The sequence below is a fragment of the Danio rerio genome, chromosome 15 (genome assembly GCF_052040795.2).
Source record: "Danio rerio strain M-AB ecotype USA chromosome 15, GRCz13ab, whole genome shotgun sequence".
Classification (NCBI taxonomy): domain Eukaryota; kingdom Metazoa; phylum Chordata; class Actinopteri; order Cypriniformes; family Danionidae; genus Danio; species Danio rerio.
This window is the reverse complement of record NC_141035.1, coordinates 3,153,785-3,180,000: the sequence shown is the minus strand read 5'-3', so window position 1 is coordinate 3,180,000 and position 26,216 is coordinate 3,153,785. Positions and strand designations below refer to the sequence as shown.

General features: G+C 35.9%; 2 protein-coding genes and 1 long non-coding RNA gene across 24 annotated transcripts in view; all 3 read right to left on the bottom strand.

Annotated features, from left to right (window-relative positions):
- mtus2b (microtubule associated tumor suppressor candidate 2b) overlaps window positions 1-6,280 on the bottom strand; it is a 55,183-nt gene extending 48,903 nt beyond the window's left edge. The window contains exon 1 of the mRNA XM_087283483.1: window positions 5,988-6,280. The gene's annotated coding sequence lies outside the window, so the exon portion shown is untranslated. The remainder of the gene's footprint in view (window positions 1-5,987) is intronic.
- The window catches only part of LOC147833556 (uncharacterized), a 486,957-nt gene that overhangs the window by 89,691 nt on the left and 371,050 nt on the right, over window positions 1-26,216 (bottom strand). The gene's annotated exons all lie outside the window — the stretch shown is intronic.
- The window catches only part of rcbtb2 (regulator of chromosome condensation (RCC1) and BTB (POZ) domain containing protein 2), an 824,162-nt gene that overhangs the window by 774,505 nt on the left and 23,441 nt on the right, over window positions 1-26,216 (bottom strand). The window contains exons 9-14 of one of the 22 annotated variants that reach the window (XM_087283544.1): window positions 25,158-25,284; window positions 20,997-21,136; window positions 18,936-19,066; window positions 15,614-16,579; window positions 14,920-15,348; window positions 14,271-14,831 (exon numbers count right to left, since the gene is read on the bottom strand). In XM_087283544.1, the coding sequence (XP_087139670.1) occupies window positions 16,439-16,579; window positions 18,936-19,066; window positions 20,997-21,136; window positions 25,158-25,284 (539 nt within the window). In that variant the 3' untranslated portion in view covers window positions 14,271-14,831; window positions 14,920-15,348; window positions 15,614-16,438. Of the gene's footprint in view, window positions 1-14,270; window positions 15,396-15,539; window positions 16,637-18,935; window positions 19,067-20,996; window positions 21,137-22,687; window positions 25,285-26,216 lie in introns of those variants that run through there. The other 21 variants (XM_087283555.1, XM_087283557.1, XM_087283556.1 and 18 more) reach the window with 21 other exon arrangements.

Genomic DNA, 26,216 nt, shown 5'->3' with positions numbered 1-26,216 from the left:
GACATATTTGAGAATATGGCAGGCTTAATAAAACTGTATGATCCATGTTTTTGGCTTTGGGAGATGAAAATAAATGAGATAATGTTTTAATTAGGGATTCTGGAGGAATAAACGGTATGTTATGTTGTACTTCACACATACACACCAATTAGTAATGATCTTAAAGGGACAGTTCACCCAAAAGATAACATTTTGTCATCATATAATTAAGAACAAGACATATTTGAGAATACAGCAGGCTGATAATGAGTTAATAAAACTGTATGATACCTTTTTTGGAATTAGATAATGTTTCAAATTGGGGTTTTGGGGAAAATGAACGATATGTTATGTTGTACTACACACATACACATCAATTAGTAATGATCTTAAAGGGAGAGTCCAACCAAAAATGAACATTTTGTCATCATATATTTAAGATTAAGACATATTTGATAATATAGCAAGCTGATAATGAGTTAATAAAACTGTATGATCAATTTTTGGAATTAAATAATGTTATAATTAAGGATTCTGGGGGAAATAAATGTTAAGTTGTACTAAACACATACACATCAATTAGTAAGGTTCTTAAAGGGACAGTTCACCCAAAAAAAGAAAATTTTTGGCTCCATTTTAACGATCTAAGTGCAAAATCTATAGTGCATGACACAAAAGCATTAAGGGTGTCTAAATCCACTTTTGCTATTTTTAAAAATGGAAAAATACACTCTGCGCCCGGCACATGGTCTAACAGGGCTGTGCTTATTCTCTTAGTGAGTTCTAGGTGTGTTTTGAGCATAGCGTGCATTAAACCAATCAGAGTCTCATCTCCTATTTCCTTTAAGAGTCAGTTGTGTCGCACCATGGCACATTTGCTATTTACATGGGAGACGTTGTAAGAGGAAGAACTGAAGACTTCACTAGCGAGAAAACAGTTAAACAGAGCATCTGCAGTGCGAGGATAAAGAATAAGCCTCCTCCATTCAGCCTCTTTACTTTCTCTTTACTTTTCTCCTTTACTTTCATGAAGGAAATGGTGGAAACTCACTTCACTGAACACATCCATTAGTCTACGGGCGTAAATCCCTGGGGGGGACGGGGAATACAAAAATAACGTAGTGTGGTCTAAAAACTGAGTTATATAGAAAAATAAATATGGTGATGGAGATGTCTTCAAAACCCTACAGGCGGACAAATCTAAACTTGTTTTTCATACATTCATTCATTTCCTTTTCAGCTTTGTCCCTTTATTAACCTGGGGTCGCCACAGCGGAATGAACCGCCAACTTATCCAGCATATGTTTTACACAGTGAATGCCCTTCCAGCTGCAACCCATCTCTGGGAAGCATCCATACACACTCATTCACACTCATACACAACAATTTAGCCTACCCAATTCACCTGCACCACATGTCTTTGGACTGTGGTTGTTTTCATCTGTACAGATATTTGTGTGTTGCTGTAATTCCTGTGTGTATCAAGCAATTTGTGATCCACATAGACACATAACTAACGCACTCTGCACTGGACTTAAAAGAAGCTTTTAGTTGGTCAATGGCGCGGTATATTTCAGTTCCACAAAATAGTGACGCACATACAAAGCGCCTTAACACACCTCCTATATAGACCGGCACACCCTTGAGTCCACGAAGTGGAACAAATGGATTTGCTACTTAAATAACGTGTCACAGAAGGGGAAAATTAGGGTTGTGTTGCTCAGAAAACAGCAACAAATCGCGCCAAACACATCTTGCGCCTTGTTGTGTAGGACCCGCGTTTGTGATCAGGGGGCCCCGCCTTCTCATTCTTTCTCATAAAATATACAGGGGCCTAGTAATTCTGACTTCAACTATACAATGGAAGTCAATGGTTACACATTTTCAGCTTTTTTCATAATATCTTCCTGTGTGAAGAAAGACATTTGAGCAGATTTGGGATCAAAGTGAGTAAAGGGTGATTAACGCTTTAAGTAAATGTGATCTGCTGGCAGAATGAGAATACGCTGACTCAGGACTGATGAAGAAAGTACACTTAACAGTCTATTAGTCTATTATGCGGAAAGCGCAGGATGCTGACTTGTAAGGGAGACTCTGATTCATGGCATTGCAGGGAAGTCGATTACTACGTCTCATTTCTAGCAAATCATCTTGCAATAAATAGGGATGAATTTGGTGATACTTTAGGAGGTGTTCATAAGATTGTCATGAAACCTTTATAATCATGACACAGCAATAAACATGTGAATGATATTTTATGCATGCTTATAACAACTGTTATTAAGTGTCATTAACACTGGAAATTTATGGTAGCACTTTACTTAAAGGGTATTCATAAGACAGTTATGAAACATTTATAATCATGATATGAATCGTCATGTATGTCAAGGAAATTTTATGCACGCTTATAACTACTGTTATTAAGTGTCATTTGCTCAGTTACGACATTTAGTTATTGACAGTGAATATTAATTGTAACTCAACTTGAATGGGTGTTCATAAGTCTGTCATGAATCCTTTATAATCATGACAGGAAAATAATCAAGTGAATGAGATTGTATGCATGCTTATAACAACTGTTATTAAGTGGCATTCACTAAGTTATGACATTTTATTATTGACAGTGAAAATTCATTGTAACTCAACTTGAATAGGTGTTCATAAGACTGTCATGACCCCTTTATAATCATGATATGACATGTCATGAATATGAATTTTATGCATGGTTAATACAACTGTTATTAAGTGTCATTCACTCAGTTACGACATTTTATTACTGACACTAGAAATTTAAGGTAACACTTTACTTGAAAGGGAGTTCATAAGATATGTCATGTCATGAATATGAATGAGATTTTATGCATGCTTATAACAACTATCATTAAGTGCCATTTGTTCAGTTATGACATTTTATTTTTGACACTGGAAATTAACAAAACGATTTACTTGAAAATGTTCAAAGACTGCCATCAAACGTTTATAATGTTGACATAACAATAATCATGTGAGTTAGAGTTTATGCATGCTTATAACAACTGTTATTAAATGCAATTCTCTCAGTTACGACATTTTATTATTGACATTAGAAATTCATGGTAACACTTTACTTGAAGGGGTGTTCATAAGACTGTCATGAAACCTTTATAATCATGACATGACAATATTCATGTGAATGAGATTTATGCATGCTTATAGCAACTGTTATTAAGTGTCATTGATATATTATTATTGATACTGGAAAGTCATGGTAACACTTTACTTGAAGGGGTGTTCATAAGACTGTCATAAAAGCTTTATAAGCATGATATGAAACATTATGAATATAAATGAGATTTTATGCATGCTTATAACAACTGTTATTAAGTGCCATTGACATTTTATTATTGATACTGGAAATTTATGGTAACACTTAAAGGAGTTTTCATAAGACTGTCATGAAACCTTCATTATCATAAAATGTCAATAATCATGTGAATAAGGTTTTATGCATGCTTATAACAACTGTTATTAAGTGCCATTGACATTTTATTACTGACACTGGAAAATCATGGTAACACTTTACTTGAAATGGAGTTCATAAGACTGTCATGAAACATTTATTATCCTGACCTGACAATAATTACATGATTGAGATTTATGCATGCTTATAACAACTGTTATTAAGTGCCTTTGACATTTTGTTATTGATACTGGAAATTCATGGTAACACTTTACTTGAAGGGGTGTTCATAAGACTGTCATGAAACCTTTATAATCATGACACAACAATAATCATGTGAATAAGATTTTATGCATGCTTATAACAACTGTTATTAAGTGTCATTGACATTTTATTATTGATACTGGAAATTCATGGTAGCGCTTTACTTGAAGGAGTGTCATAAGACTGTCATGAAAGCTTTATAATCATGATATGAAACATTATGAATGTAAATGAGATTTTATGCATGCTTATAACAACTGTTATTAAGTGCCATTGACATTTTAATATTGATACTGGAAATGTATGGTAACACTTAAAGGAGTTTTCATAAGACTGTCATGAAACCTTTATTATCATGACATGACAATAATCATGTGAATAAGGTTTTATGCATGCTTATAACAACTGTTATTAAGTGCCATTGACATTTGTATTACTAACACTGGAAACTCATGGTAAACTCATGAAAGCTTTATAATCATGGTATGAAACATTATGAATGTAAATGAGATTTTATGCATGCTTATATCAACTATCATTCATTAAGTGTCATTCACTAAGTTATGACATGTTATTATTGACAGTGAAAATGCATTGTAACTACTTGAAAGGGTGTTCATAAGACTGTCATGAAACCTTTATAATCATATGACATGTCATGAATATGAATGAGATTTTCTGCATGATTATGATAATTGTCATTCGCTCGTTTATGACATTTTATTATTGACACTGGAAATTTATTGTGCCACTTATAAATTTACATGTGCTGGAAAAGTTGGCGGTTCATTCCACTGTGACGACCCCAGATTAAAAAACGGACTAAGCTTAAAAAATAAATAAATAAATTAATTAATGATGAAATTAATTAATTAATTATTAAATTAATTAATTTTGTGCTGTCTATAATTATGTTTTTTATATTAATAAGGTATGTGTTTTACATCGTTTTTATATTAAAATCGTTGTCTAATTCATTATTATTTGTATTCATTATTATTATTATTATTATTTCATGGTTGTTTATGATAATAAACACTCAAAAAATGCTGGGATGTCATAATCCAACACTGGGTTAAATACGAGCGAACTCAACTGCTGGGTTAAAAGGTGTAAATTAAATTCAACAGAAAATAAATTATTAAAGCAATGTTGAGTTAGTCCATATTTAACACAATATTAGGTTAAAACAACCCAGCATTTTTAGAGTTTATCATCATAAACAATAATAAAAAATAATAATCACAATTTTAATAATTTCTTGTAGAATCTACATGAGCTTACCGTAAAATCGCAAGCAAAAATACTTCAGTTACATTTACAGCATTTATTTTGCTCTATGTGTATTTACAGAGCAACACGGGGGCTGGTGGTTAGCACTGTCACAGCACAGCAAGAAGGTCGCTGGTTCAAGTCTCGGCTGGGCCAGTTTGCATGTTCTCCCCGTGTTGGTGTGGGTTTCCTCCAGATGCTGCGGTTTTTCCCCCACAGTCCAAACATGTGCTATAGGTGGACTGGGTAAACTAAATTAGCTGCAGTGTATGTGTGTGAATGAGTGTGTATGGGTGTTTCCCAGTACTGGGTTGCTGGGAAAATATGCTGGAATAAATGGCGGTTCATTCCACTGATAAATAAAGGGACTAAGCCGAAGGAAAATAAGTGAATCTGTGTATTTACAGTATTGTTTACTGTAAAATATATAGTAATTTTCAATGTTAAAAATATGTAAATGTTAAAATACTAGTCAAAATACAGTTCATATTAGTTAAATACTGTATAATGTACAACTTAACAGCGCATGCAATAGATATTTTAAGATGAACACAATGTAAACACGATATTATTACTTAAAACATTATGCTAATACTACACACCCAGTATTTTAATTACAAAAATAAAACTACATTACACATTATTATTCATTACAAGAGTATCATAACAGTAATTTACCGGCTGAAATGTCCACAAGTAACACTAAACGCTGTTTTTACTATAACGTAGCAACTATAGTACGATTGAAACAGGTTATTGTCATAAACGCCTGCACAAAATCATCAAAATAACGCTAAAAATAGCTCAATTTATTAAATCACATTACTATATTAATAACGAACTGCCGCATTCGCTCATTCAATCATTAATTCAGTGATAAATGAATATAAATGGCTGTTATTCTCTCACACACACACACACACACATTGAGTTGTGCCGCAGAAACACACGACAGCAGGTGGATGTTGATGCTGTGAGCGAGCGCCATCACACACACTCACACACACACACACTTATACACACAGACACTTACCTGCAAACCTTCAGATTTCGCAAGGAAAAGCCATAATTAAATGTTTCCTCTCCAAGCCGCGCGAAAAAAAAACGACGCTTCACGCGAATGAATCAATGCTGTGGCCGCGTCCCAAATCACAACAAGTCAGCTCGCTAGACAACGCTGAAGGCATTCAATGCATCATTCGGTTTCGCAGAACGTGTTTTTTTTCCAGCTCTGCGGTGTGCTTGGTGTGAATGTCAGGCGCATCTAGAGTGCGTTGTTCCTGTTATGACTATAGTGCTGTCTATGTAGGCAGGTTGCGGTGTTTTAAAGCACAACCTGCGTGTTACTGCGCACCGAGCGCCACTCACTGGCGTTCGCGAGGATTAAACACGACACACAGCTGTAGAATGCACAGAAATGAGGAGGATTTGGAGTTTGGGTATTGTTTATTTTAATATGTTATGCTTGTTTGTTTTTGATAAATAAAAGAAAGAAATTCTGGCTACTGTTCATTTTAATATTTTATTAAAAGAATTTAAAAAAAATATCAGGAAAAATGAAAGCAAGAACGACAGAAATAAAGAAGAGCAGAAAAAAATGACAGAAAAAAATGTCAGAATGACAGAAAAAAACTGCAAAACGAAATAAAGTCAGAAAGAACGATAGAAGAAATACACAGAGCGATAGAAAGAACAACAGAAACAAAAAAAGACAGACGGAAAAGACAAAAAAGAAAGTATGAAAGACACAGAAAGACAGAAAGAAATACATAAAGTGTGTTGTGTGTTCAGAGATGCTCTTCTGCAGACCTCGGTTCAGTTGTAACGAGTGCTTATTTGAGTTACGGTTGCCTTTCTATCAGCTGGAACCAGTCTGGCCATTCTCCTCTGACCGCATCAACAAGGCATTTGCGCCCACAGAACTGCCGCTTACTGGATAGTTCCTCTTTTTCTGACCATTGTCTGTAAACCCTCGAGATGGTTGTGGGTGAAAACCCTAGTAGATTAGCAGTTTCTGAAATACTCAGACCAGCCCTTTCTTCCTCATTCTGATGCTCGCTTTGAACTACACCAGATCGTCTTGCCCATGTCTACATGCCTAAATGCATCAAGTTGCTGCCATGTGATTGGCTGATTAGAAAATCGTGTTAACGAGGAGTTGGACAGGTGTACCTAATAAAGTGGCCGGTGAGTAAATGCAACATACTGTAAAATATTGCAAAAGAAGCTATATAAAAGTCTACTTTTGTAATATTTTGAGGTATGTATTATTACGGTGGCACAGTGGGTAGCATGATCGCCTCAAAGCAAGAAGAAGGTCACTGGTTCGAGTCTTTGCTGGGTCAGTTGGCATTTCTGTGTGGAGTTTGCATGTTCTCCCTGTGTTGGCGTGGGTTTTCCTTCGGGTGCTCCGGTTTCCCCCACAGTCCAAACACCGCGAAGTGAAGAGTGAGGGGTGTTGGGCGATCTCAAAGAGAAGAGCGGGGGGTGGGGAGGGGTGGTCAATCGAGCAAGTGCCTGCTGAGAGGGGCACCTCAGCCGATAACGGCAGAGAGGCAGAGGCTCTAACAACCGGCCACCCCCCTTGTGCATGGCTCTGCCTTAATATATATACATAATTATATAAATGAAATTTATTTAGTCTTTGCCATAATGGCAGAACACATTATTTAATAACTTTGTTAATTTAAGTTCCATGCACTTACTGTAGTATTCACATTAAATTATGCACAATCACATGTAACATTCTATCTCCAACAATATAGAGAGTACATCTAATTAATCAAAATTACTCAGTAGTTAAATGAATAGGGCGACGCTGTGGCGCAGTAGGTAGTGCTGTTGCCTCACAGCAAGAAGGTCGCTGGTTTGAGCCTCGGCTGCGTTTCTGTGTGGAGTTCGCATGTTCTCCCTGCGTTCGCATGGGTTTCATCCGGGTGCTCCGGTTTCCCCCACAAGTCCAAACACATGTGCTGTAGGTGAATTGAATAAGCTAAATTGGCTGTAGTGTATGAGTGTGGAAAAAGTGTGTATGGGTGTTTCCTAGTGTAGGGTTGTGGCTGGAAGGGCATCCACTGCGTAAAATGTGCTGGATAAGTTGGTTCATTCTGCTGTGGTGACCCCTGATTAATAAAGAGACTAAGCTGAAAAAGAAATTGAATGAATGAACTAGGCAAGTTTGGTTAATTAGGCAGGTTATTGGATATAACAGTGTTTGTTCTGTAAACAATTGGGAATTTTATTTATTTGTTCATTCATTCAAGTCAAAAAGAAATGAGACTTTCTTTAATATATATATATATATATATATATATATATATATATATATATATATATATATATATATATATATATATATATATATATATATATTTATACAACAGTTCTGTCTGGTTCTCAAATCTGATTGGCTGATAGCCGTGCGATATTTAGCAATATCAGAACTCCTACAGCCTCTTTACCTTTGTGTATTACTCCGCCCACATACAGCCAGCAAAAAGCAGACACTACAGATCTAAAGTTTAAAAGATGCACGCTCAACTGTTTAACTGTCAGCTTATGATTTGAATCCGGAAGAAAGTAGTTCCTCATACAAAAGGGTTTTTGAGACTCTCCAATTATGTCATCAAACTGTTGTATAAACGCAATATCACACTCGTAGCAGTGCGATATGGCTGTATATCGGCACTGGTGGGGGCACTAAAGCAACGCACGCCTCCCACCAGTGTCGATATACAGCCATATCGCACTGCTACTCGTGTGATATTGCTTATATATATATATATATATATATATATATATATATATATACACTATTTTTTTCCCAAATTTCTGTTAAACGGAGAAAATAAATTTCAACACATTTCTAGCATAATAGTTTTGATAACTCATCTCTCATAACTGATTTATTTTATCTTTGCCATGATGACAGCACATAATATTAAACTAGATATTTTTCAAGACACTTCTATACAGCTTAAAGTGACATTTAAAGGCTTAACTAGGTTAATTAGGTTAACTAGGCAGGTTAGGGTAATAATTAGGTAAGTTGTTGTATAATGATGGTTTGTTCTGTGGACCAGGTTTCCTCAACTGGTAGGAACATTTTCAGTGGGTCGTGGAGTGTGTGGTCAAAAAGTTTAATTTTGTCGGCGCAATAGCCTAGTGGTTAGCGCGTCGACATATGGAGCAGTTGCACATCAGGGCGTCCCGAGATCGAATCTCGGCGCGAGGACATTTCCCTACAATACCCCCTCTCTCTATCTAACTTCGCTTCCTGTCTAAATACTGAAAAAAATATATCATAAAAAAATAAATAAATAAATGAAAAGTTTAATTTTGAACTTATTTTGCTTAGACCGGACTTTTATTTTGAAATGCACACGCAACACCCCTACTGTTTGAAATATGATTATTCATTTAATTATAGCAACAAATATGTTGAAGGCCAAGTACGCCCCCGAATATATAAAGTGTGGATTTACATATATTGATAACAAAAAAAGACTTAAAGGCTCAGTGTATCATATGTTTTGAGGTGCTCTTAAAACAACATTCAGAAAACCAGACAACATGTTTTATTAACAGTTCAGTTTAGTTCATGGTAACTGAACCTTTTCTCACCCTAACCACTGTTTACAGTATTTGTCGCTTTTACTTTTGTAATATTTATATAATTTGATACATTTTGCTAAATGACAGCAATAAAATATTGTTTATTTGTAAATCTTGGTGAATTTCTAAGGATTTGTCTGTCACTACTTGTTTATGTTAACAAATAAATACAAATTATTCATTAATTTTCTTGTCGGCTAAGTCCCTTTATTAATCTGGGATCGCCACAGAGGAATGAACCGCCAACTTATCCAGCACGTTTTTACGCAGCGGATGCCCTTCCAGCCACAACCCATCTCTGGGAAACATTCACACACACACTCATACACTACGGACAATTTAGCCTACCCTATTCACCTGTACCGCATGTCTTTGGACTGTGGGGGAAACCGGAGCACCCGGAGGAAACCCACGTGAACGCAGGGAGAACATGCAAACTCCACACAGAAACGACAACTGAGCCGAGGATCGAACCAGCAACCCAGCGACCTTCTTGCTGTGAGGCAACAGCACTACCTACTGCGCCACTGCCTCACCCATAGATAAAAAACAATACAATGCAAAACACACAGCAAATCTGCAATGACTTGCAAGTGTACACTGACAAGAAATTAAAGTACTTTTTATATCCATAACCAATATCAAATGTGTCATTGATCAGATTTCCACCATAGAATAGTTTCTTAAGGATTAAGTCTGTCCAATTTATTCAAATTTATTAATCACATGATCAAAACTGTGTTTAAAAATTGTCCATAATTAAGGGGAACTTACACAGTTTCTCCACAACATGACCCTTTGTTGGTCATAACTCCTAAAAGGCTACAATCAAATCTATTTACTTGCAGAACATTGAACGTCATCAAGGAAAAAAAATAGAGAAAAAAGTATTTCTTATTTATATTTCTGTTACAGCTTTTATGCTCTGTAAGTCTTCTAAATATATTGCTTTTACTTGCCTTGACACTACCTACTGCGCCACTGCCTCGCCCCACAAATGAATTATAATTCCTAAAATTGTATTATAGTTCCTAAAAAAACATGGGGGTCCCATGGCCAAAACAATTAGGAACCCCTGCTGTAGACTATCAAAAACAAAAATAGCTTAATGGGGCTTATAATATTGACCTTATGTCATGTTTAATGTTTTTTTAAAAATATAAAACTGCTTTTATTCAAGTCGAAATAAAGCAAATAAGACTTTCTCCAGAAGAAAAAATATTATCAGACATGCTGTGAAAATTTCCATGCTCTGTTCAACATCATTTAGGAATATTTAAAAAAGAAATTCAAAGGGGGCTAATAATTCTGACTTCAACTGCATATACACTAGTTCCATTCCATCCATATGTAATCGAATGAATCAGACCAGAAATGCAAGCTCGTGCGACAAGTTTCGCAGTTCGCTGCGTTGCAAAGTTCAAGCTTAGTAAACTCTGACCTGCAAAATCGAGGATCAAAACATGACCACTGGACAGAAATGTAAAATATGGACCAATCGCTCGCTTTTTTAAATGTCTAATCATCTAGTTTAATCCCGCCCCTTTTCGTAGCGCCGTACTACATGTGCGCATGTGAGCGCAGTTTTATTCAGTGACTTGCCTAATTACCCTAACCTGCCTAATTAACCTAGTTAAGTCTTTAAATGTCACTGTAAGATATAGAAGTGTCTTAAAAAATATCGAGTCAAATATTATGTGCTGTCATCATGGAAAATATAAAATAAATCAGTTATTAGAGTTATTAAAACTACTATGTTTAGAAATGTGCTGAAAAAATCTCTGTTAAACAGAAACTGAGGGAAAAAACAAACAGGGGGGGGGGCGAATAATAAAGACTTCAGTTGAATAACATGGAATACAGTTAAACATGACTTGGGAAATATTAGAAAATAAATAAAATTCCACAGGAGGGCGTTTAATTTTGCCTTTAAGAATAGAACAAGTTTCAAAATGCTAGCAAGAAAGAAAACAAGACTAACGCAATATTTGTATTACAATCTTATATCTGGAATTTTCCAAAGCATCTTTACAGTTGTAACATAAAGGACATTTACTCAGATATTCATATGCTATATGACAAGCAGTTTGGTATCATCTTAAAACAGACAGTATTCAAGTGTTAGATGAATCCACCGTGGGACACTAAACACACACACAAACAAACACACACACACACACACACTCTTGGCAATAATGGAGACACGTCCACAGCAGAACACAAACTGCGTGTAAACAAATAGAAACTGTAAGAACTGACCATCAGGAGTGACCTGTGAGAGACTATGAGAAGTTGTGCTTGACTTTCTGTAAACGCTTGAATAAACAATGTCTGATGCTTGTTTAAGGTGGACTTTCACGATTAGGTCGGTTGGCTGATGCTATTATGTGTAATAAGCAGATATCTGCAAAGGATCTAGAAACACTTTGGGTGCAGAAAGAAAAGCTGTCGATGAAAAATTGATATATGGGCACATGATTAGTTCTGCATAAACACCACCAGACGGCATCGTTTCACAACTGTGCAGCACTGCAGCTGACAAAACTCATATTCCACCTTAAACAGAATACTAATGTTGTATAGCAGGGGTGTCAAACTCAGCCCCGCACAGTTTAGTCCCAGTCCTGCTCCAACACACTTACCTGTAGGTTTCAAACAAGCCTGACGGACTCGATTCATTTGATCAGGCGTGTTTAATTAGGATTAAACGGTGCAGAGCTGGAGTTTGACACCTGTGTTGTATACCATGTAAAATAATTAAGAGATCCAAGTTTCTCTGGATTTACATTTATTTTTTAATAGTTTTAAATGTAAATAATTATGATAGATTAATGTTTAATTAATATTGTGTTGTACTGCAAACTGATGACATTTCTACATTTTTTATTTGCCATTTAGATCAAAATTTCACAAATGGTCCAAAAGATAATCTGTATATATTTATTTTAATTAACATATTACTAATGTTTTAACTTCAATATAGTTAAGAAATGATTTTTTGTGTGTGATATTCAGTCATAAAAGTTGAAAACATTTGTTATTTTGACCGATTGGCAAACAAAAACGAAAAAAAACAAAAGGCGAAATGTTGTCGGATCTTTAAAGAACAATAAATATTTATGTGTGTTTGAATAAAAGAAAATAAATAAATAAATAAATATATTTATTTTTTCAAGTTTCTCTTGATTTACAATTATTATTTAATAGTTTTATGTTTAATTAATTACAATTAATAATTTTTGTGTTGTTCTGCAAAATGATGATATCTATTCTATCTTTTTTTTTGTCATTTAGATAATTTTTTGTATGTGATCTTCGGTTATAAAAAAGAAAACATTTGTTATTTTATGCCAATGTTTTAATTAAAAAAATAATTAAGAAAGGTTTTTGTGTGTGTGGTTTTAAATAAAAACAGTTGTTTTTTTTGACAAAAAACAAAAAAGGAATCTTTTTTAAATAATCTTAAATGATCTTTAAATAATATTAATAATAATAATAATATAATAAATACATACGTGTGTGTGTGTGTGTGTGAGAGAGAGAGAGAAAATCCAAGTTTCTCTAGATTTACATTTATAAATTGATAATTTCACAATTAATTATGATTAATATTTTTTGTGTTGTTCTGCAAAAATATTTTTTCTTCCACGTTTTTACTTTTTTATTTGCCATTTAGATGATAAAATCACAAATTGTCCAAATAACAAAAAAAAAAAAAAAAAAAAAATATATATATATATATATATATATATATATATATATATATATATATATATATATATATATATATATATATATATATATATATATTTATTTATTTATTTTAAACAACACATAACCAATGTTTTAACTTTTTTAGCCATTTTTTCCCCATTTTTTTCACAAAAAAAATGAAAAATTTGTTTGAATTTAAACAGTTTTCAGTTATTTAAAAAGTATTTTACAAATAGTATGAATGATTTATATACATATAGTATTGAATAGAATTCAAATGTATTACATCTGTCACATTATTGTTGCAATGTATTGGCCCTCTCTGCCATTTTTCGATTATGCCAACACCTCTTCAGTGGGCTCATGGGATTTAAGTAAATTTATATATAATTTTATTAATTTATTTATTTATTTTTTCATTCAAACTCATACCTAACAAATCTACTAAATCCACAGTAAATCCAGAAAAAAACTGTTTTAAGAGGTCTCTTAATATTTACATTTATATTTAAATATATGTACAAATTTATTTGTAGATTTTGAGGTGAAATACGGTTCTGCCATTATTTTCTCCACAGCTTTTGCACGATTCGCTTATTAGTGCTTGTAAAAATACGACTGGACGAAAGCAGTGACCTTTCTGACATGCTCAAAATAACACTGATACACAAAAAGACAGCAAACATGACAAAAAAAACACATAATAGTCAATAAAAAATGACATTACTCTGATCTGTAAATTAATCTAGTGCCAAAGTCACTATAGTACATTTCAAAACAATGCTAGAACACTCTAAATGTGACGTATTGCTACATCAAAGCTCCTGCTAAGGTCTGAAGAAAAAAAAATGAATCATGATCTCCAATGACACAGGATCATCTTTGTTTGGTTGTTGGCCAGATTTATAAAGGCCATTGTGACAATAGGAGACCAATTTAGGATGGATAACCTGTCGAATAATCTCTTAAAGGAACAGTTCCCCCAAAACAAAATTAACTCATTATTTATTCTCTCTCAAGTGGTTCAAATTTTTAGAAATATCATCCATAGTTGGGAAAACAAATACTATAAAAGTCAATGTTAACTGAATGGTTCTGAAGAAGATGACGGAATTTTCAGTTTTGGGTGTACGGTCCCTTTAAATTTAAACTTCAGGCTGTAAATCTATTAGGAAAACAAATGAAGAAGTCTTTCTCGATCAACCATCTCATATACACAAAACGGTTCTTCCCTTTTGCTTTTTCATATTTCAATCCCTTCCTTTTTTTGTTTGTTCAGTGATTTCAATCATTACAAACAAATAAAAAGTTGAGTCAACTTGAAATTCTATGGCTGCACAGCTTTGAGTTAACTGCAGATTACACAATTTAAGTGTAGTCTACTCCAAAAAAAAAACTGTGCAGCCTTACAATTTGAAGTTAACGCAACTTAAAATTTTAAGGCTGCGCAGCTTTTTTTTTTTTTTTTTTTTTTTTTTTTTGAGTTGACTCAATTTTTAAGCCAAGTAAACCATATGACATAATTTAAGAGGAGTCAGCTAAAAAAAAACTGCAGCCTTATAATTTTAGGTCCAGTCAACTTAAAATTGTAAGGCTGTGCAGATTTTTTGAGTTAACTCGACTTTTAATCCTTTTACTGCAGATGATACGATTTAAGTGGAGTCAACTCAAAAAACTGTGCGGCCTTACAATTTTAAGTTAACTCGACTTAAAATTGTAAAACCGCACAGTTTTTGAGTTGACTCAAATTTTAACCCAAGTACAGCAGATGACATGACTTAAGTTGAGTCAACTCAAAAAAACTGTGCAGCCTTACAATATTAAGTCAAGTCAACTTAAAGTTGTAAGGCTGCACAGTTTGTTTGTTTTTTTAGTTGACTCCACTTTTAACCCAAGTACAGCGGATTACATGATTTAAGTGGAGTCAACTCAAAAAACTGCGGCCTTACAATTTTAAGTTGACTTAACTTAAGACAGTAAAGCTGCACAGTTTTTTAAGTTGACTCCACTTTTAACCCAAGTACTGCAGGTGACACGATTTAGGTGGCGTTTACTCAAAAAAAAAACTGTGCAGCCTTACAATTTTAAGTCAAGTTAACTTAAAATTGTAAGGCTGCACAGTTTGTTTGTTTTTTGAGTTGACTCCACTTTTAACCCAAGTACAGCAGATGACACCATTTAAGTGCTGTCAACTGAAAAAACTGTGCAGCCTTACAATTTTAAGTCCAGTCAACTTAAAATTGTAAGGATGCGCAGCTTTTTCAGTTGACTCAACTTTTAACCCAAGTACTGCAGATGACACGATTTAGGTGGAGTTTACTCAAAAAAAACTGTGTAGCCTTACAATTTTAAGTCAAGTTAACTTTAAATTGTACGGCTGCGCAGTTTTTTTTTTTTTTTTGAGTTCCCTCGACTTTTAACCCAAGTACTGCAGATTATACGACTTCAGTTGAGTCAACTCAATTTTTTTTTGTAATACAACTTTTTTTTTGAGTTGACTCAACTTTTAACCCTTTTTAAGTACAGCGGATTACACGATTCAAGTAGAGTCAACTCAAAAAACTCTGCAGCCTTACAATTTTAGGTCAAATCAACTTAAAACTGTGTAGCTGCGCAGCTTTTTTTGACTTTACTCAACTTTTAAGCCAAGTACTGCTGATGACACGATATAAGTGGAGTCAACTTAAAAAAAACTGTGCAGCTTTACTATTTTAAGTCGAGTCAACTTCAAATTGTAAGGCTACACAGCTTCTTTAGGAATTGACTCAACTTTTAACCCAAGTACTTCAGATGACAGGATTTCAGTGGACTCAACTAAAAAAACACTGTACAGCAAGTTGCCTTACAATTTTGTTGTTGAGTCAATGTTAAGTCAAAGTTGTTTACTTGAAGCTGAGTTAATGTTTTTTACAATGAATCTTTTACACCTTCCTGGTCCCTTTCAACCCAGTCTTTCATGGTGCTTCAGATGGGGATCAAATGTAAAGGCACTGGGACCCTGAAGACAACCAGTGCAGTGGTTTCCCACTTCTCCACCCTCAAAACCTCAAGAATTTGGCTTTTGTCTCTCCAAATCCGAGGTATTTGAAATTAACAATCCAGAACAGAATACCTCTCTCTCTCTCTCTCTCTCTCTCTCTTTCTACGCTGGATCTGTCAGTTTTTGAAGGCCCCGTAGCGGCTGGCTTTGCTGATGAAGTTCTTCAGCAGGTCGTGGTCCATGTCAGCGAAGGCCTGCGTCTGAGTGACAGCCGTCAGGTGGTTGACGCAGAACTTGAAGCAGAACTCCTCCAGATCCTGCACATGGAGAGCGGACGCACGGATTCAGAGAGAAACAGAACCACCACCAAAGACCTACAGAATAATACATGAAACCGCAAATATATGTACATGTTTAGGCTCTGCTCCAAAACCTAATGCGCTGGCTTGCTAGACTACAGCTTTATACATCATACAGTATGTGTGTGTGTGTGTGGTTAAGGGATAAGATGACATTTTGGGACTAGACGCAGTCGTAGGTTGGTTCTCAGTTAAAATGAGTACAGTGCATTTGAATTGTTCTTGAATTTCAGGCATACATTCAAGCATTATTATTTACCTTAAACTGGAATGATTTACAACAAACGTATAGTTTAGAGTAAACTGAACGCATTATTATTGTAAAATTATGCAAAATGCTTAAATGTGATGGGGAACAGTCATGCCATGTGGTGTCTGGTTTTAGGTTAGCATCTTGAGCTAAAGCACAACTCAACTCTGTTACTGTCGACTCTGTTACGGTTGACTTTGCTACAGTTGACTCTATTTAGTCGACTCCATTACTGTTACGCTCAACTTCGTTTTGGTCAACTCTATTACTGTTTTGGTCGACTCCATTAATGTTCTGGTCGACTCCATTACTGTTACAGTCGACTTCGTTATGGTCAACTCCATTTCGGTCGACTCTGTTACTGTTTCGGTCGACTCCGTTACTTTTTCGTTCGACTCCGTTACTGTTTCGTTCGACTCCGTTACTGTTTCGTTCGTCTCCGTTACTGTTTCGTTCGACTCCGTTACTGTTCCGTTCGACTCCGTTACTTTTTCGTTCGACTCCGTTACTGTTTCGTTCGACTCCGTTACTGTTTCGTTCGACTCCGTTACTGTTTCGTTCGACTCCGTTACTGTTTCGTTCGACTCCGTTACTGTTCCGTTCGACTCCGTAACTGTTTCAGTCGACTCTGTTACTGTTACGGTCGACTTCGTTTTGGTCGACTCCATTAATGTTACGGTCAACTCCATTACTGTTACGGTCGACTGCTTTATGGTCAACTCCATTTCAGTCGACTCCATTTCTGTTATGGTTGACTCTGTTACGGTAGACTCTGTTACTGTTTCGGTCGACTCTGTTACTGTTACAGTCGACTTCGTTTTGGTCGACTCCATTACTGTTACGGTCGACTCCTTTATGGTCAACTCCATTTTAATCGACTCTGTTTCTGTTACGGTTGACTCTGTTACGGTCGACTCCGTTAATGTTTCGGTTTACTCTGTTATTGTTACGTCGACTTCGTTTTGGTCGACTCCATTAATGTTACAGTCAACTCTATTAATGTTATGGTCGACTCCTTTATGGTCAACTCCATTTTGGTCGACTCCATTAATGTTTCGGTCGACTCTGTTACTGTTACGGTCGACTCTGTTACGGTCAACTCCGTTAATGTTTCGGGTTACTCTGTTACTGTTACGGTCGAATCCGTTAATGTTTTGGTTGACTCTGTTACTGTTACGGTCGACTCGTTAATGTTTTGGTTGACTCTTTTACTGTTACGGTCGACTCTGTTACGATTATGGTTTACTGCGTTACTATTTCGGCTGACACCGTTACGATCGACTCCTTTACCGTTTTGGTCAACTCTATTACTGTCGACTCTGTTACAGTTACGGTTCACTCCGTTACCGTTGCGGTCGACTCCTTTACCGGTTTGGTCGACTCAATACTGACTACTCTGTTACAGTTCACTCCATTACCGTTGTGGTCGACTCCTTTACTGTTAAGGTCGACTCCATTACCGTTTCTGTCGACTCCGTTTCATGTTACGGTCGACTCCACTACTATCGATTCCGTTACTGTTACGGTCGACTCCTTTACTGTTACGGTCGATTCTGTTACTGTTAGGGTTAACACTGTGACCCTGTTACCGTCAACCCTGTTTCAGTCGACTTCAGTTCGGTCGACTCCATTAAGTAACAGTAACAGAGTTGACATTATCCACAATTTTGTGCTTTTTAACTCAAGATGCTAACCTCAAACCAGACACCACATGGCATGTCTATAAATGAATGTTGTGCATTTTCCTCATATTATAGTTTTTAATAACAGAGCAGTAACAGAAGTAACATATAGATCATCTATTATTTGTGTTTCCTAAACAGTTACAGCACAATTTATATTAAACTTTTATTTTATTTTTTCTCAAAATTCCAATACCATTTTATTTACACAAAACATTTTAACAATTTTTTTTCTTCGTACATCTGTCTTGTGTACTTCACCAGTTTGTTTTTGTTTTGTATTTCCATCAAACAGGAATTTGGTACACTTGCTACATTTGGAACAGGACCAGTACATAACCTGTATTATAGAGTGATAAATGTGTAGTTTAAGTGCTCTCACCCGTGCTTCATACTTGACCGCCGCTGACAGCAGTGTTATAGCATTCTCCTCTGTGATTCCTCTCTTGATGGTCTCCTGACACAGTCTTTTCAGACGACTCTCACGATAATATGTGGCCAAATCCAGCAGACCTTCACAAGACAAACCACCACCAGAATCATAAACACCAAACAGCATCAATCACACTTTTCAAAACACATATTCTACGCTAATGTAACTGTTGTTTCGCTAAAAATGGTGCAGAAATTAAAAAAATATCCATTTCCTGCTAATATTTAAGCACATTTTTAAACACTGCTGATTGGCCATTGTGTTATTGGCCATGAAGGCTTACGGTCTTAATTATTAAAAGGGATACAGCTGCAGATACTCGCATAAATAAAGCATCATTTGACACAGTTCAATAATAATAAATATTATTTATGATATTGAGATTACTGTGAGGGTTGGACAAGGGGTAGATGTTATTAAAATACAATTTAATGGATAATTTAATAAACAATACTCATTATAATTACTGTTTTTACATTATTGTAAGGGTTGGGAAAGGGGAAGACGTTAATAATATACAATTTAATGGGTAATTTAATAAATAATAGAAATAATTCATGTTAGAATTACTGTTTTTACATTACTGTGAGAGTTGGGGTAGGGTGGACGTTAATAAAATACAATTTATATCGGTAATTTAATAAATAATGTAAACATTTCCAGTTTAAATACTTATAATTTAAAGTTAGAATTACTGTTTTTATCATTACTGTAAAGGGTAGGTTTGGGTTTGGGTAGGAGTTGACATTAATAAAATACAATTTAATGGGTAATTTAATAAATACTACTCATTATAATTACTGTTTTTACATTACTGTGAGAGTTGGGGTAGGGTGGACGTTAATAAAATACAATTTAATCGGTAATTTAATAAATAATGTAAACATTTCCAGTTTAAATACTTATAATTTAAAGTTAGAATTACTGTTTTTATCATTACTGTAAAGGGTAGGTTTGGGTTTGGGTAGGAGTTGACATTAATAAAATACAATTTAATGGGTAATTTAATAAATACTACTCATTATAATTACTGTTTTTACATTACTGTGAGAGTTGGGGTAGGGTGGACGTTAATAAAATACAATTTAATCGGTAATTTAATAAATAATGTAAATATTTCCAGTTTAAATACCTATAATTTAAAGTTATAATTACTATTTTATCATTACAGTGAGGGGTAGGTTTGGGTTTGGGTTTGGGTAGGGGTTGACATTAATAAAATACAATTTAGTGGGTAATTTAATAAATACTACTCATTACAATTACTGTTTTTACATTACTGTGAGAGTTGGGGTAGGGTGGACATTAATAAAATACAATTTAGTGGGTAATTTAATAAATACTACTCATTTTAATGACTGTTTTTACATTACTGAGGGTTGGGGTATGGTTGACGTTAATAAAATACAATTTAATTGGTAATTTAGTAAATAATGTAAATATTTTCAGTTTAAATATTTATAATTTAAAGTTATAATTACTGTTTTTACATTACTGAGGGTTAGGGTAGGGTGGACGTTAATAAAATACAATTTAATCGTTAATTTAATAAATAATGTAAATATTTCCAGTCTAAATACTTATAATTTAAAGTTATAATTACTGTTTTACATTACTGTGAGGGGTAGATTTGGGTTTGGGGAGGGTTTGACATTAATAAAATACAATTTAATGGGTAATTAGATAGTATAAATAATACTCATTAACTTCCGGCTGCAGCTGTATCCCTTCTAGCACTGACCAAGGTTTACCAGTCTTCTCCACTGTTCACCAAGGCTGCATCACAAAAACATATACTTCCCTACTTTATAGTATGTGAAAACCTGTATGTGAGCTGATTAGCATGTCTGAATCAGATTTTTGTTAATTTTGGAGGTGGGTGGATGTGGAATGTGACATGCTGGATTTCAAATACCTTATATATTTATGACATATTCAGTGCAGTTATAAAAAATATATATGACTATTGATCTTTGCTTTAGCACTTCTAGAATGAATGGGATTGTATACCGATTGCATCTTCAGGGGGGAGGTTGATCGTATCAGTATACAGGTACTCCAGGAACGCACGATACACCAGATAAGAGAACTGATGAATCTCAATGGTCTCTTCGTCGGTTTCATTCAGCAGTGCTCGGAAATGCTCACACCTATTAACACAAGCACAATATTATATTTCTTTTGTGTTTATGAACACAAATGCAAGTTGTGTGTTTGCTTTTAGAGCACACTAATATCTGTTGGGTTGTTTAATAACATTTAAAACCTGTTCATGTGAAGAATCATCACTATAAAGGGAACTATAATAACATTAGCATCCACACCAATTTGTGGTATCGTTCTCTTTAATAATTGAAGGGAACGTTAAGCCAAAAATATGAGTTTTTTTTCTGTTTAACGCAAAAGAAGATATTTTGAAGAATGCTGGCACCAACTGACTTCCATTACATTACTAAGGATTCAATGGGTGATTCCAGCATTTTTCAAAACATCTTCTTTTGCGTTCAACAGATGAAAAATCTCAAATATGTTGAGAACAGGTGAAAGGTGAGTAAATGATCAATGATAAAAATTATGAATTTTCAATTTAGTGGGAACTAACCCTTTAAGTGCACACTTCCGTTTTGTCACTTGCACTTTAAAAGCTCTTTATATGATACTGAAATTTAAACACACACACACACACACACACACATATATATATATATATATATATATATATATATATATATATATATATATATATTAGAGCTGCACGATTCTAGCTAAAGTGAGAATCGCGATTTTTTTGCTCAAATTAAAGTTCATGATTTTCTCACGATTTGGTATATGTAAAATAAAGGTATGGTAAAAACAAACATATGACACAACATCGATAATAATATTATGTGTATTATGTGAACTGGTTTCTATAAATAATTATATTCCACTTATAATAATTCTGATGTTGAATTATTATGTTTGAGATATATGCCTGCAATCTGTCATATTAGACAAATTTATTCACTGGTGAAATCAGACATTTGCCATTTTCAGATTATATTCAAGAATATATAGGCTAGAGTAGTTATACTGACATTGTAAACATTTATTTTCATGCATAACTGTGTGTTCGCTATGAAAGAGAAAACATATCAAACGCTTGTCATAATCATAACTCTAAAATGTGATATGATCATTTAAATGAAGTGCACACTTTCGGTTTCATTTTGACTGCTAAGTGAGTGCTTGTTCATACTTCACGCACGGCTCCCAAACGATCACTCTGTGCCACAAACTGAATATTATTTGCAACTGTATTACCTGTTACTCGCAACATATGCAGGTTCTGTTCACTAAAGTAGACGCGCCCTCGTCTATCATTAAGTAGAGCACGCGCGCGCCCTCTCTGTGATAACAGCTGACAGTCAGCAGCTCGTCATGTGTGATTTCCCGATCGCAAAAACATCATTATATTAAGACAAAAATGACATTTTTAGGTGAATTATAACTTATAAATACATTATGTGACTCATTCAACATCATTTGGAGGTGTCAATGTCACTGAGCAACGTGTGTGAAACAATGAAAAGACTCGTGCAGCCGCCTCTTCTTCTCTCCTGAACTTGAAAATATGATTGACAGAATTGTAGAAATGCTGGATTAAGATCGCCTAGGGGGTCGAATCGAGAGCGCGATCGTTTAACGATTAATTGTGCAGCTTAAATATATATATATAGGCTAGTGGGCAGACCTGGACCCCTACTCTTTTTCAAAGGACATCCTGGGATTTTTAACGACCACAGAGAGTCAAGACCTCGGTTTAACGTCTCATCTGAAGGGCGGCGCTCACTGAGCAGTATAGAGTCCCTGTCATTATACTGGAGCATTAGCACCCACATAGACCACAGGTCAGGCGCCCCCTGCTGGCCTCACTAACACCACTTCCGGCAGCCACTTAGCTTTCTTACGTGGTCTCCCATCCAGGTACTGACCGGGCACAGCCCTGCTTAGCTTCAGTGGGCGACCATGTGAGAGTTGCAGAGAGCTAGCTGCCGGCAATCTGTATATAGCACCGGTGTATAGCACATTTATCATGTACGGTCATACACTCAAAGCGCTTTACATCCACTTGAATGATGCGACGGCAGCCACAGGACAACGGTGCCAGTCAGCTCACCACACAACAGCTATTGGTGAAGTGGAGAGTAATCAAGCCAATTCGGTCAATGGGGATGATTGGGAGGCCATGATGGATTACCGGAGGGCACCAGGGTTACTCCCCTGCTCTTTACGAGAAGTACCATAGGATTTTTAATGACCACAGAGAGTCAGAACCTCAGTTTAACGTTCCACCTGAAAGACGGCTCCCACTGACAGTATAGTGTCCCCTTCACTTTACTGGGGCATTAAGACTCACACAGACCACAGGTTGAGCGCCCTTTGCTAGCCTCACTCACATTACTTCCAACAGCAACCTAGTCCTATGTGGTCTCCCATCCAGGTACTGACCAGGCTCAGCCCTGCTTAGCTTCAGTGAGTAACCAGTCTTGGGCTGCAGGGTGATATGGCTGTGGCATAATGTGGTGCAATCATAGAAAATATATGGACGTAGTATCCGTGACGTCACCCATAGGTTTCTAAAGAGCGCAAAAGAAGCCACAAGTAGGTGCGGCCAACCGTCGCCAATTTGTTCGCACGTCATCACACCCACGGCGGGATACCAAACAAGGGCAAAAAGGCGGAGAGTGGGCGGAGCTACAGACACCTGCTGGCATTTAGCTTGGACCTGGTTCAGATACACTTTACTTTGGGAGAACGCTTAATACTTTATCACCTGTGACCCGTTTGTATTCTGACCACTTGTGCTTGGTCGTATACTATATCAATAAAGTGTTTAGACTTGTAAAAACACTGCTGTAATACACAGAGCCACTGAACATTATTCTTATGACGTTTTTCAACAGGAAGAAAACGCGAATTACTTCCAAACACTTCAGATATAGTCTGTGTTAATGTAAGACTATTGATGAAATCCAGCATAACACTGTATGACAACGCTTCAGACGACTGTTCTAGAGCCTACAGCTAATCAATCTGTCAGCTCTAAATATAAATATAAACGATAAATGATCTTAAATAAAACAAATACATGTATAGAGATGGTATATAAGCATATAAACTTTACTCACATGGGAAATGGAGGCCACGTGAATGGTTTGTGAGCACAATTAAGTGCACTCAGCATGCCATGCCATCTAATAATTGTAGGAAACAAGTCCAAAAGGCAGTTGACTGTGTAAAACCACATAAAACAACACAGAAATACGATAAATATGCCGAGTTCAGTGGCTAATCTGCAGGATTCAGCTGAGGTGACGTGACAGCGACAAACGAGACCTAGCTGTCACTCAAGTGGCCACGCCCTTAATTATGCAAACTTAATATAAAGGAAACGGATGAGTTATAAAAAACTTCACCCCCCCTCACAGTTGTCATGAAGGGTAATATTAGCTGTGATAACTAAAATCTTTTTTTTGTACCAGGCTGTAAACACCTTTTTTTCTGCTGTAAAGTTGGCCATTCTAACAGTGGGCTCAATTGAAATTTGCTCTGTTTTGGAGCCAGGAACGGCCAGGACTAGCGGAATTTCGGATGAATTGCAGTTTTAGTTACTTCCATATTGGCTTCCTGAGGGAGAGCGGGAGGTTGCCGCTTGGGTGCAATGCATTATTATTTCTGCTTGTGTATTTTTTAAAGCTTCCTCTTCAGTGTCTTGCCTGTACATGCAGCTCGGCCAGGAGCAAATAAAAACACCTTTCAGCACTGAACTGCTCGGTTCAGATAAAGGAGATATGCTTAAAATGTTAACTGGTGATAGTAGAAACACAATGAGTGGCACGTATGCAACCGTGCATGCATACACAATCAAGCAAGTGTCTGTACATGTTAAAGTCAACAAAGTGCAGCTTCTTGAATTGAACCTATTCGATAAAGACTCTGGAGGGGAAAACACCGATCCTATGTTCAGGTGTTCTTTGCATAACTGAGGTTCTTTTTAAACTTGATGCTATCTCAGGTACACCAGGAAGCTGGATCAAATCCCAAATCCCTTATACTCCATTACCAAAGCAATTAAGAGTGCAGAATGCTTTTAGAGCTCGTGTTGCTCGACTGAAGGTATCAGTTTACCTGATTTTAAGAAGGGCTTTATGCACGTGGATACACTTCCCGTCAACCAGGAACTTGAGGTCAGAGATGTCAGGGCTGTCGAACTCTCGCTTTAGCGACTGGGCAACAGTCAGATAGTCGTCTCCATCTAACGAGCCAAACAAAGTCAGAAAATAATAGATCAATGTTTAAACCGGGTGTGTTTTTTTTATTGCACCACACGGTAAAAACCTGCAGGGTTCCACACAATTCCTTCTAGAAAGTTAGCTCTATTGTTTTTACAATTTTAAGTGGATTGAACATAAAACTATTTCAAGAGTTCATACTTGGATATTGTTTGACAAATGTTTGGCATGCTGTCCCGGGAGAGAACCCTGAGCTCGGAAATAATTGAGCCCAATGGCTCCCGCCTGGTCTAAGCATGTAAGGCAGGAGTCACCAATCTCGGTCCTGGAGGGCCGGTGTCCCTGCAGGGTTTAGCTCCAACTTGTCTCAACACACCAGCCTGGATGTTTCAAGTATACCTAGCAAGACCTTGATTAGCTTGTTCAGGTGTGTTTGATTAAAGTTGGAGCTAAAATCTGCAGGACGCCAGCCCTCCAGGAACAAGCTTGGTGACCACTGATGTAAGGGGAGTACGAGATCAGGTAGTTCTCAAGAGCTCCCCTTGTTAAAGAAAGAAAGAAAGAAAGAAAGAAAGAAGGAAAGAAAGAAAGAAAGAAAGAAAGAAAGAAAGAAAGAAAGAAAGAAAGAAAGAAAGAAAGAAAGGGTGGATGGGGGGTTTCTTTGTAAAACAAAGATAAGGGAGTGATTTTAGCTTGGCTACTTACAGTGAGTTTGGATTAATCTGATTGGCTAACTAATGATTGTAGATGAGAGACCAGCTGCGGTCAATCATATCACGTGCTCCTCTCGAAATTAGTTTACGAAACTTCACTAAGTTAAACTAAAGTGTAGGTTCAATCAACTCCTATTTAATAAGTAGTTCGAACAAGCAGCTTAGGTCATTTTTTTGGAGTTCAAGCAGTAGAAGTAATAACTTGCTACTTGGAATATACATCGGCTAAAAAGTAGATACTA